At 36.9% G+C, this 12,891-nt stretch overlaps 1 protein-coding gene across 3 annotated transcripts; it reads left to right on the forward strand.

Moving 5' to 3' along the window:
* The first annotated feature begins 3,474 nt into the window (after positions 1–3,474).
* On the forward strand, positions 3,475–7,773 carry LOC128871232 (esterase B1-like). 3 transcript variants are annotated; one of them, XM_054113315.1, is made up of 6 exons: positions 3,475–3,583; positions 4,219–4,299; positions 4,405–4,687; positions 4,775–4,925; positions 5,955–6,709; positions 6,783–7,773. In XM_054113315.1, exons 2-6 carry the CDS (start codon positions 4,289–4,291, stop codon positions 7,284–7,286), a joined length of 1,704 nt encoding a protein of 567 aa, XP_053969290.1. In that variant the 5' UTR covers positions 3,475–3,583; positions 4,219–4,288; the 3' UTR covers positions 7,287–7,773. The 3 variants fall into 3 exon arrangements, with proteins under 3 accessions (XP_053969290.1, XP_053969294.1, XP_053969295.1); XM_054113319.1 differs by having other exon boundaries at positions 3,481–3,578; XM_054113320.1 differs by lacking the exon at positions 3,475–3,583 and adding an exon at positions 3,778–3,802.
* Positions 7,774–12,891: the final 5,118 nt, after the last annotated feature.

The following is a 12,891-nucleotide window of genomic DNA, read 5'->3' on the forward strand; positions in this document are numbered from 1 at the left end:
GAATCTTTTTCATCGCAACTTTTTTTTTTTTGTTCTCTAAAAAATTTCCAATTTGACAAAAACAGTTCATGAATTAATCACATATGTATTTTCATAAATATTATACAAACGTAAAGATAATCAAAGAGTTGTTGTGAGCTACAAAAACTAGATATATCAAAATCAGCAAGTAAATCTAGTAAATTACGCCTTTAAAGCAATAAAGAAACGAGAAAGAATTGGAGAAAGAATTTTAATTAAATCTATGACACAGGTTGAGCTAAAATTAAATAATGTGAATTTTTAATTTAAAATTGTTTACTCAATATTATCTCCACCAACTATATCTACTACATAAGTACACTTATTCTAATGATCCATGATCATCCAATAATTTGACACCATCTCTGTAATGATTTCTGCAAAATACTGTTTTTGATGCTTTGTTAAGAAAAGCGACAATAGGTCTTCGAAGAATTTTTTCAACTATACACAATCTTCATGTAAAATATGAGATTCTCATTAATCTGAAGTGCCTACATTATCAGCAATTTCATTCTTTATCAAACCTTGATTTACATAAGCATGCATTTTTTCACTGATATCTGGTACTACCGCATTTTTTGCACATTCACCAAATGGCTCAACTTCAATTTTGTTCGACGCCATTTAAACTCTAAAACCCTTCCATGCACATTTAGCTCCCTTTAACACCTTCTGAATTTTTTATGAATTACTATTTCTGATGAACTTTACAAAACCGACAATTTTCTCACTCTACGATATTCGATTAATTTTTTATATTACATTCTTTGAGTCGATTGTAAGCAAAGAATGAACTGACAGATAAAATTTGTTGCGTGTTGAAATGAGGTGATACATTATATATTTCTTCCTGCATTGCCGTACAAATATTTCTTCCTGTCCTGGTTATTAAGTGTCGCCTTCAATACTTTTTCACCAATCTTTTAAAGCCCAGACAGTTTTATATTCTTTCACATTTATTTGAATATTTTTATACTGAAATATCGAAGAATATGTAAACCCTAGAACTCATACGGAGTGCGTAGCACTCCACAATAACCCAAAAGTTTCATTTAATTTGATTTTATAATGGCATTATCGCGGGTTTTTCATTAACCAAAGCACCTCAGTACATTTTCTATCTGCAAAGTGAAAATAACTTTATCTGAGGTGAGTACTGGAACAACACAAGTGTTTATAGGATTGTGTTCAGTGAAAATCTGGAAAAACATTTTGAGGTGTGAAAAAGAGAAAAATATGGTTTCTTAGCTGATTGATTTATTGTAAATGCAGGAAATTCGAGTACTGATAAGAAATTAAAAAAGATAACAAAATGTATGAAAACGAGAATGAGTTAAGATGACTGCTGTTTGCGGAAAGGGTGGAGTTCTTCTCGTAAAAAAGAGTTTTCGTTAGACGACGTGATTTTTGCTGCTGTTTGAGGAAAGCTTATAGGAAGATATTACGGAGGAGTTCTTCTCTTAAAGAAAAGTTTTCGTTAGACAATACAGCCACAATTTTTAAGCAAACATTTTTTTAATATATATTCATGCAACATTTTGAAAATACAGGTTTTTTTATAACAATATACATATATTATATTATTACAGTTTTGCTGCGTCTTGTTTTTGTTTCGTAATCATCAAACTTTTTACTTTACTGGTATTGAACAAGTAAACAAGGCTATTTCAAAAGACGCGCCTAGATATGTTAAAACAACACATGTAAAAGTTTAGATTCTACCAGGTCCTTGTTTTGATTTATCATACGGTTCTTAACAATGAAAAACTACATCATTTAAATGTCCACAATAAGTACGTCTACAGGTTGTCATATGAGAACTAAAATTTTCAAGACTCGCTCACACATTATCACATTGAGCTCATCAATCTCGATCCGAATGTTGCTTTTCAGCTTTAGAATTGTTGTTGGCTTATCCACATAGACCACGTTTCAAAAAACTTAGTCTGGTCTGTCAGTCCTTTTTCTATCCTCGGTTGAACCAGTTTCTTCAAATTTTTTCTCCAACCTTTGAATTGTCGACTCATTCGGACGATTTTTACATCGAAAAAATCTCGATTTTTGCGATATGTTTTTCTTCAAGGTCGACAATTTTCATAAAAAGTTTAATTTAAAATTAATGAGTACTTTACTTTAATTCATAATTTTAACGTGGTGTTCTATAGTGTAGGTATCCATGGTTAAAATTGTACATCTGTCCACTTGAAAAATGTCAAAAATGACATAAAACAAGGTATGGTCTAGGAATTATTCACTACTGACATTTAGGTATCACTTTTGAAAGACGCTTTTTATAAAACCAAAAAAGTTTGGTTTTAAAGTATATCTAAATATATACACATAAAGTTATTTAATTGGCGCGTTTTGGGTGTTTGGCTGAGCTCCTTCTAGTATTTGAGGCGTGCGTCTTGATGTTTTTCCATAAATGGAGGGACCTACAGTTTTAAGCCGACTCCGGTAAATGGTTTTTTAAGGAACTTTTTCATAGCAGAAATTCACTCGAAGGTTTGCCATTGCCTGTCGAGGGGTGACCGTTATTAGAAAAAATGTTTTTCTTCATTTTGGTGTTTCACGGAGATTCGAACTTCGAATTCAGAATGATAGTCATGCACAAACCTATTCGGCTACAGCGGCCTTTATTATTCCTTCAGCACTAAACGGTTACCTCCGAAAAACATGATAGATGATGTGTCTAATATGGTCACCCTTGCCTTCTCATTATATACATACATGTATATAATAATTGGCGCATACACACTTTTTGGGTGTTTGGCCCCCTATTTGTGGCGTGCGTCATGATATTGTTCCACAAAATGAAACTTGAGTTTTACGCCGACTCCGAATGGCAAATTTTTTTTATCCATTTATCCATTCAAGCCGACGCACTCCGAACTGCGAATGATAGTCACACACCAACCCATTCGGCTATTCTACTTGTATATGTAATGCAACAAATTTAGAAAAATTACAAAAAGAGGGAAATTTACATACCAAATAATAAAAAATGCAGAAATGTTGCAACATATCTTCCCTGCTTAACTTTTTTTATAAAATTTTGATTACCATATATTGCGATATCTTCATTAGGAGATTTTTCTAATTATTAGTAGAAGAGAATGCATAATGTTCAGATAAATTATCACTTCTGGCAACATTGCAGTGCACTCAAAAATAATTTGATGTCGCACGTTGCTCATAAAAAGTTCTTGAAAACTTGTAAAAGAGAATTTTTCTTTTCGCTCTTTCGAAACTCTTGCAGCCAGAACGTCTACCTTAGGTTTTTTCTCGTTTTTCTTAGCGCTCTTTTCCTCTCTCTCTATCTCTCTCTCTCTCGCTTTTATACACATTCACACACGGATACAATCTGCTTTACCTAATGCTTACGACTGATTAGAATAGCTTTTATGCCAATACAAACTTCCAACGCACTCAAAAGCAGCTAATATATATCAATAGCCCTTTAGATTAGTTAACTTGTTCAACAATTTAGTGCTTCTTAAACACTTGGGCTGTTAAAATAGTGGACATTTTTCTGCGCGATTCGGTCATAACAGGTTTGGTAAGAGAGCAGCACCTATCGTATGCGAGCTTGGCGAATTGACTGCTTTAGTGAAAATTAATAATATTTCTTTGAACACATAAAAAAGAGACGTTTAAAAAATAATGGAATTTTTTTTTGTTTTTCGAATAAAGTGCTTTGTCACTAATTTCTTTTTTTATGTTTGCTTTTAGTGTTTCCTTCCTCGTTTTCAGTTCATTTTTTTATGGCGATTATTTGGTTAGTTTGTAATTTCAATGTTATTAATTATTAGCTCAGTTCTTCAAAAACGTGGTTTTTTCTTGGAAGTATTTTTGAAATGTCCAACAGGAAATACCTTCGCTTTTGTATTTTTTTGTATGTGGCAGGGCTGCTACTGTTAATGTTTACAAGTTGTCGATCTTGGAACTTAAGCAATTTCGTAAACAAATTTTGAAGTGAAGTTACGGCCTATAACCGTCGAACTCTATATACAATCGACTGAATTGTACGCCCTTATACCTATAATTTTTCTGTTTACTAAGACTTGTCAAAAGAAATTTTTATTTTGTCATGGAAAATACTTCAAAATTATTCATTTGGAAATTTTAAATTATCACAAAAAAATTGAAAAGAAAAAGCAACTATACTTAACAATTCAAAAAAATGTTTTGCAGAGTTCAACGATTTTCCAACAAATTGCACAAACTGCCAACAGCTAACGCGCTACGCTCATATCTTCGAAAAATGGCAACAGAGTAAGTGTGATAAATGTTTTTGCATAATAATTTGAACTTTAATATCCAGTACAATTATTAATTCTCATACGCATGCATCTGTATGTTCACATAACACACCACCAGCTCTGGCATTTTAGAGACAGTGGAATTGCAACTGCCGCAAGGCCGCATCCGCGGTGCGAAGCGGGAGACTGTCTATGGCGATACGTATTACAGCTTTGAGGGCATTCCGTATGCACAACCACCTGTTGGAAAATTACGTTTTCGCGCACCTGTACCCTTTGGAAATTGGAAAGAGACACTTGATGGCACTAAAAGTCCGCCCAAGCCGGTGCAAAAGAATTTGAAAACTGGTCAAATAGAAGGTAGCGAGGACTGTCTATACCTGAATGTGTTCACGAAAAATGTTAGTGTTAACAAGGAGTACGACAAATTCAAGTGCAGTAATATTTCCTGTCATTTTCTTGCTTTGCTTTCATGCGAACAATTTTAGATTAATGTAACTAAGCAAATGCCAGTAATGGTTTGGATTTTTGGTGGCGCTTTTCACACAGGTCGTGCAGCTCGCGATCATCATGGACCGGATTACCTAATGCGTGAAGATGTTGTGTTTGTGTCCTTGAACTATCGGCTCTCCTCGTTGGGTAAGTTAGCGGCTATTGATAGTGGGACTGCGTAAAGCTGTGTTAGGAAAATTGAAATGTATTCAACTTTCTTACTGTGCTTTGTTAGTGTTGTCTGTGAATTCATTTCAGCTGTCAAACGCACGCATAGAGATAGGCATTCTATGTAGGATCAGCTTTGCACTTGAGATATTTTTTCATCTTTCCTATGAAATTAGTCGAATTAAGTGCTCGTAAATTCTTATGGCTTCCTCATTCATTTTATAAGATACACAATTAGCGTGTACAAGGTGGCGCAAAATTAATCATCCTATTTGTTTTTTAATAATTTCTTTATTAAATGTAAAAAAATATATTTACGCGCTTTATTGCTTGTCTGCATACTCCAACTGTCTAGTTCAAAAGTGTCAAATATGATTGACGAACGAAAACATTTGCAAAAATTATAAATCTTGAGTCGCACTCTGAATTGTTGCCGCAACCCCCGTATTCACTCTATCTGTTTCCATGCAACTTTTTCCTGATCCCCAACTTGAAGAAATGGCTCGGCATCGCCGAGACAGAGGCGTATTTTGGAGAGTTCGACAAATTCTACTTTTTTGGAGGTGTTAAAAAGTGGCCGGAGCGTTGGGAGGAGTGTATCTTTCTAAAAGGGGGAAAAAAGGGAATTGAAAAATAAATAAATTTTTTTTAAAAACGGTGTCTTCATTTCTAACATGGATACTTACTGAAGTCGTAGTGTATTGGTGTTCTCATCCCGCCGATAGAATTTAGTCAGAACTTATATTATCCGATAAGTTTTGGGACATCAACTGATTTACGTCAGTCTGGCTGTACTTTAGACGTTGATCTGGTATTTGCGCCGCTTTCTCTCTTTTATTTATTCCACAGCAAAAACCTTCAATTGAAGGGTAAGAATTCTTTAATTCTGTTATTTTTGTTTTTTGTTACTTTGTTGTTTTGCGCTACTAAATACTTTTGACTATTTACTCTTTTCTTTATATTTAAACAGCTCTTACTTTTCTTGTCCTTTGCTTCCTTTAATTCTAGGTTTCCTAAGCCTAAGTGATCCGAAACTTGATGTGCCCGGCAACGCCGCTCTCAAAGATCAACTGCTCGCCCTTAAGTGGGTAAAGAAAAATATTTACTACTTCAATGGCAATTGCAATAATATCACCGTTTTTGGTGAAAGCGCTGGCGCTGCTTGTGCACACATTTTATCTTTGTCCGATCAGGCACGTGGCCTCTTCCAACAGGTGATTTTGATGTCTGGTTGTGCCCTCAACTTTTGGGCTAATATGCAGCAAACAGATATGGCTTACCGTCTGGCGACATATCATGGCTATAAGGGAGCATTCGAGGACCGCGCAATACTTGCATATTTAGAAAATTTGGATGCTGGAAAATTGGTCGATCATTCACTACTTAATGAGGAAGAAACCCGTAATTTTGACTGGCTGAGCTTTGCACCGACTATTGAACCGTACGAATCAGATCATTGCATACTGCCAACCGATCCATTGAATTTGTTGAAATCAACATGGAGTAATGGCATACCATTTCTAATGGGTGGCACCTCATTTGAGGGATTGCTTATATATCCACGCCTGAAGATGGCTCCGCAATTTATCGATTTAGTTAGACAAGAACCAGAATTAATTTTACCTTCAGAAGTAAGAGATCCGCATAAAAGCGGCCGGAACCAAGCTGAAGGTTCACGCATACTGCAAATGTACTTTGGCAAAGAGAAGGACGGGGTGGTGGCAAAGCAGCTAAAGCAAGATCCCATATTCGATTTGATGCACGTGAGTATAAATGTTAGAGTTGTGTTTCCAATTTCTCATAAAATATTTCTTTTTTGTTTTGTTTTGGTAACAGCTTTGCTCGCACAAAATGTTCTGGCACGGCTTACACCGCACAGCACTCGCCCGCAGTAAATATGCCACTGCCGCCACGTACCTCTATCGTTTCGATTTCGACTCGCCCACCTTCAACCACCATCGCTTACGTTTTTGCGGCAATGATTGCGTGAATGGTGTGGCGCATGGCGATGATCTCTCGTATTTGTTTTACATAACCGAGTCTTGCAAATTGGAGAAAGATACGCCGGAGTATGCGACTATCCAACGTATGGTTGGCATATACACCTCCTTTGCCAAACTGGGCAATCCCAATTGTGCTGAGATCAAACCGAATGTATGGCTGCCGATAGAAAAGACAAAAACCGATGTTGGTTTAAATATTAGTCATGAGGTGCAAGTAATGCAAGTACCAGATGCTGCTAAACTGGCGCAATGGGATGCTTTGTATGATAAACAAATGCTCTACGGTTCGGTATCTGATACTGAGGAAGAGCCTGTAAAAGGTTCGAGCGCTAATTAACATAGCTGAGCTTCTGATTCCGTTGAAGTGTTGGTGGCAACTCAAAATCAGATTATCACATGTGAGATATGAATTTGTTAGTTACTAATAGATTTTGCTATATTTGAGTTCGTAGCTTTTCGGGTGATATAATTTATATAAATATTGCAGAATGTCAAATATGAAATAAAGTACTTCATATTGGCTATTTTATATTCTTAAAGGGTTTTCCAATAGCTACCATATATAAAAGTTGAATAGTTAAATGCAAACGCACTCTTAGCTTTTTTAATGGGCTGACCATGCTTAAACGTCAGTCAAGGTCAATATTTTTTCATGTCACCAGAGAAAACAAACAATTTTGGAATTTTATTGTATTAAATTATCGGGTGTTTTTTTAAGAGCTTGAGCACGTAAGGAGTAGTCCGGTAGTCTACAGCTCGAAAAGTTTGGATATTTTCAGGATTTTTTTTGTTACAATGAAAAATAAAAAAAGATATTTAAATTTCTTAGGCTTTTTATTTAATTTATTTTACACACAAAAATTAAAAAAAAAATACTATAGCTACATACACATATCTCGTACTAAAATAAAAAAAAAACTATGGTCTGTCAGACTCACGCACGGTAGAAGTGAAACTTCTAAGTTGGTTGTTCCATGAATGGGAGCCCCGGTTTAGATCTCTCCCCCCTCTCTCGTGATAAATTCAGGTTTTCATTTTTTTTTTTCTATATCACTCCACATAAATTTGTACTATTTATTTTTGTCCTTATTAGCTTCAAATTTGACACTTGGGTGCAGTGTTGCACTTGACGCTGACATTTCTTTGCACTTCCAATGGTATTTTTTGCCTACTTTTGGCGCGTTAATCAATTTGCTTTGATCACCGAAACGGTTGAAATGTCTTTTTACAACCTTCTACTTCAACTATCGTCACTCGTTTGGCAAACGCACTCATTGTATCGCTTCGTCTCCTCCATACCTACCATCTATTTACTTCACAGCAGTTTCTTATTGCTTTCCCGCTTACACACATTCAATCGGCGCTTTATCTGATACTCACACACAGCACTCATTTGCACGGGCTATGGCTATCTATAATACCCGTTGTCGGTTGTCGATTGTCGGTTGCCTGCATGTCGCCAGTCTACTTCAATGCTTACTTGTGTGCTATATACATTTCGTTCAGCGCTTGCGATGCGAGAGAGCGACAGAGAGAGAGCGAATAAGCGAGAGTGGGAAGGAGCAGCTGCTCCTTGGCCCCGCCCATTTGACGGATTTCGGTAACGCTCCGAACTTACCGTTTCATTCGCCTATTTTCAATCTGCCTTGGGGCCCCCGACGCGCCTAAAGAAGTTTCACTTCAAAAAAACGTTTCGCAAAATGGCGCGGTGTTTAGTTTAACACTCTAAAAATCGGGTTTTTTTTTCAGTTTTTTAATAAAAAAATACGAAATAAATAAAATAGCGATATTATTCTAGTACCGGCGATAGCCATTGATGTTGTTGCTGTTTGAAGGGGTTGAGTATTCCACTGAAATAAACCTAATTAGTGACCAGCCACGTTTTACTACCATCGCCCTCGTATAATGATTATTTTTTTTTTCTAAGTCAAATCCATTTAGTGAGGTCCGAATATAGCAGCAAATTCTCCATCTCGTTGGCTGAGATCTCATTAATTTGCTGCAAGAAAGGCTTATCAAAGGAGTCGTGCCCTAGCTAGCCCTGGAAATTCACATAACTAGTGGAAAAGACTCTCCTTTTCTCCATCCGCTTGACAGCTTCTGCAGATGGGATTGAAGGGTAGAGTGAGTCTAGCTGCATGATCCCCTACTTTCCAATGGCTTCTAAGGGTTGCAGTGATGCATGAGATGTTTAGCCGAGAGCATCCTAACAGATCATTCGTCCTTTGGATTTTGTATGACGGCCATGTGTTTTTTGTTGTAATACATGTAGTTTGTTGCTTCCACCTTCTTTCGCAATGGATGCTTTTAATGTGTTCAGTGGGGTGGAGACTGCCACCGCCTCTGCTATTTCTAGTGTGGAACCTTTTCTTGCTAGCCCATCCGCTATCTCATTACCCTGTATGTTCAAAGTGATTTCAAGCCAATAACTAAACATTTCCAGCTCCACTCTACACTGTTACCCTAGTTTGGATGAAATGGAGTTGGAGTCTAAGGTCTTTATAGCTGATTGACTATCTGAGATGATAGCTACTCTTGCACCAACTTCCTTGTAGGGTTTTAGTGATTTGCATGCTTCTCTGATCGCCAACAGTTCTGCCTGGAACACGGAGGCATAGTCAGGAAGTCGAATTGACTGAGATAGGTTGAGCGGCTCCGAATGGAAGCCAGCTCCCACACCACAGTTCCTCTTAGAACCATCGGTATAGATTTCGATATCGTATCTTTCAATCACCTTCCCTTTGCTCCATTCGGCTCTCGGTGGAAAACGTACCGTAAGGTCTTTCTTAAAGTTGAGGTCAGGGACAGTGTAGTCTGATCTGTTTTTGAGCAGCGAGGGTCCTTGTAGGAGAATCTTACTGTGACCGTACGACTTTGTTGTCCAGCTTCCTATGTCTCTGAGTCTCGCCACGCTGCAAGAAGCGATTGTTTTAATGTGTAAATCTAATGGTAGCAGATGAGCTAGTACATTGAGCGCTTCAGTAGGACTGGTGCTAAGCGCTCCTGTAGTTAAGATATATACTGTTCTTTGTAGCTTGTTTAGCTTAGTTTTGTTGTATTTCTTTTCTATTGCAGGTTATGTTAGTATTGGTCTTACAATGGCTGTGTAGAACCAATTGGATAGTTTTGGTTGAAAACTCCATTTTTTATCTAACATTCTCTTACACGTGTAAAGTGTTAGATTCGCTTTCTTTACCCTATACTCTACGTTGAACTTCCAGCTGAGTTTGGAGTCTAGGATAACACCTAATTATTTTGCCTGTTGGGTTAGCGTTATACTAACGGCTTTTTGTTTTGGGAGATTAAAGTTTGATAACTTGGTTTTCATAGTGAATAGCATCAGTTCAGTTTTTCTCGGGTTTGCACTTAAACCACAGTCCGTGGCCCAATTGCTGAGTAATATCAGAGCTCCTTCCATAATCTTACTGATTGTGGTTGGAAACATTCCTGAAACCATGAGCACTATGTCGTCCGCGTACGCCACTACTTTAATTCCCCTTCGGTTGAATTTGGTAAGCATATTGTTGACAACTAGTAACCACAGCAGAGGGGATAAGACTCCTCCCTGAGGGAGGATGATTATTCTAGTTTTAAGCAAGTTCTCTATCCATTCGTTGAGACTTATGTCTGTGCCTAACATATTAAGAGTCTCAATTATGGATCTTGTGCTAACATTGTTGGACGTCCCCTCTATGTCGAGAACAGCAACTAGTGAGTATTGTTTGTATTCTATGCTCCTCTCAATCGTACTTACAACCTCATAAAGAGCTGTCTCTGTGGATTTTTCTTCGAGGTAGGCATGTTGACATGGTAAAATCGTTGTGTCTGTAATCTTCTCCCTGAGATATACATCCAACAATCGCTCGAGAGTTTGAGAATAAAGGAGGATAAGCTGATGGGTCTGAAATCTTTCGCTGTATCATGGCCGCGTGTACCAGCTTTGGGGATAAAAATCACTTTAACTCTCCTCCAGCTTTTTCGAATATGCCCTAGCATAAGGCTTTTTCTGAAAAGGACGTCCAGCTAAGGAATCGTCGTTTCTCGAGTGTTTCACAGTTTGGCTGGGAATATCCCGTCTGGTCCGGCTGCCTTATATGGTTCAAAGTTTTTTATCGCCCATAATTTTCTATCTTGGAATACGATGTGGTTGATTATAATGGGTGATAGTTTGGATGTTTGAACACTGTCAGTATTGTTCTCAATATATTCTGTGTTGCCTGGGAAGTGTGTATTTACAAGACGTTCTATTGTGTCGGCCGAGGATTTTGTCCACTCTCCGTTATCTTTCTTCAAGAAGGGCAAGAGTGTTCCTTGGATAAAAGCTTGCCTAGTCTGGCCGTATCTTTGGTCGATTCTATGGAACTACAAAAATCTCTTCAAGCCTCTGTCCGAGCCTCTTTGATTACTTTCTTGTATTCCCTAAGGCAGTCTTTGTAGGGTTTGAAGCAGATATTTAAGATTTCTCTTGTCATTTTCCATAGTTGACTTAAATCTTCATACCAACAGGTAGGATAGGTTGTTTTGCCATATGTGGCGGGACATCAAGCTTCAAGCCCATTTGTCAACGAAGCTTTGAATGCTCTTACTTTCTCATCTAAGTCTTCACTTGAGGTTATAGTTTTATTTATGTGTTGAAGTTTAGACTGGATTACTCTACGGAATATGTGCCAGTTTGTTCTTCTAGGGTTTCTATATGGGGTCAGTTTCTCAAGCTTCAGATTGATATCGAAGAGAATCCAACTAAGGTCCGAAAAGGATTTCTTGCCGGATACTCTCCAATTTGACTGTTCGGGAAATATTATTTGTGCTTAGGGTAACGTCTAAGACCTCTTCCCAGCCTGGAAAATTTATCGAGCTCGGAAAAGTGAAGGTTGGGGTGGTCCCTACGTTGCATATGTCGAGGTTGGTATTTAAAAGGAATTCAAAAAGTGACTCACCTCTGTCTTTATCTGAGGTGAGTACTGGAACAACGCAAGTATTTATAGGATTGTGTTCAGTGAAAATCTGGAAAAATATTTTAAAGTGTGGAATAGAGAAAAATATGGTTTTTTAGCTTTTTGCTTTATTGTAAATGCAGGAAATTCAAATACTAATAAGAAATTAGAAAAGACAACAAAAGGTATGAAAACGAGAATGAGTTAAGATGACTGCTGTTTCAGGAAAGGGTGGAGTTCTTCTCGTAAAAAAGAGTTTTCGTTAGACAACATAATTTTTGCTCCTGTTTGAGGAAAGCTTATAGAAAGATATTACGGAGGAGCTCTTCTCTTAAAGAAAAATTTTCGTTAGACAATACAGCCACAATTTTTGAACCAAACATTTTTTCAAATATATTCATGCAACATTTTGAAAATACGGCTTTTTTATAACAATATATATTTTATTATAAGTATGTATGTATATTTTAGAATCAAAAACAGTTTTGTTGCTTATTGGCCTAAGAGTCTTGTTTTTTTCGTAATCGTCAAACTTTTTACTTTAGTGGTATTGAACAAGTAAAAAAAGCTATTTCTAAAGACGCGCCTAGATATGTTAAAATAAAACATATACAAATTTAGAATATTTCAGGTTTAACTATTTTCATTCAAAATATGGCTCTTAGCTAGTATATTTCAAGAATTCAATATCTAAATGTCCACCATAGACCCAGGTTTTTATGAGAATTAAAATTTTCAAGACTCGCTCACACATTATCGCATTGAGCTCATCAATCTCGATCCGAATGTTGCTTTTCAGCTTTAGAACTGTTGTTGGCTTATTCACATAGACCACGTTTCAAAAAACTTAGTCTGGTCTGTCAGTCCTTTTTCTATCCTCGGTTGAACCTGTTTCTTCAAATTTTTTCTCCAACCTTTGAATTGTCGACTCATGCGGACGTTTTTTGCGATATGGTTTTCTTCAAGATCGACAATTTTCATAAAAAGTTTAATTTAAAATTAATGAGT

The sequence above is a fragment of the Anastrepha ludens genome, chromosome 2 (assembly GCF_028408465.1).
Source record: "Anastrepha ludens isolate Willacy chromosome 2, idAnaLude1.1, whole genome shotgun sequence".
Classification (NCBI taxonomy): domain Eukaryota; kingdom Metazoa; phylum Arthropoda; class Insecta; order Diptera; family Tephritidae; genus Anastrepha; species Anastrepha ludens.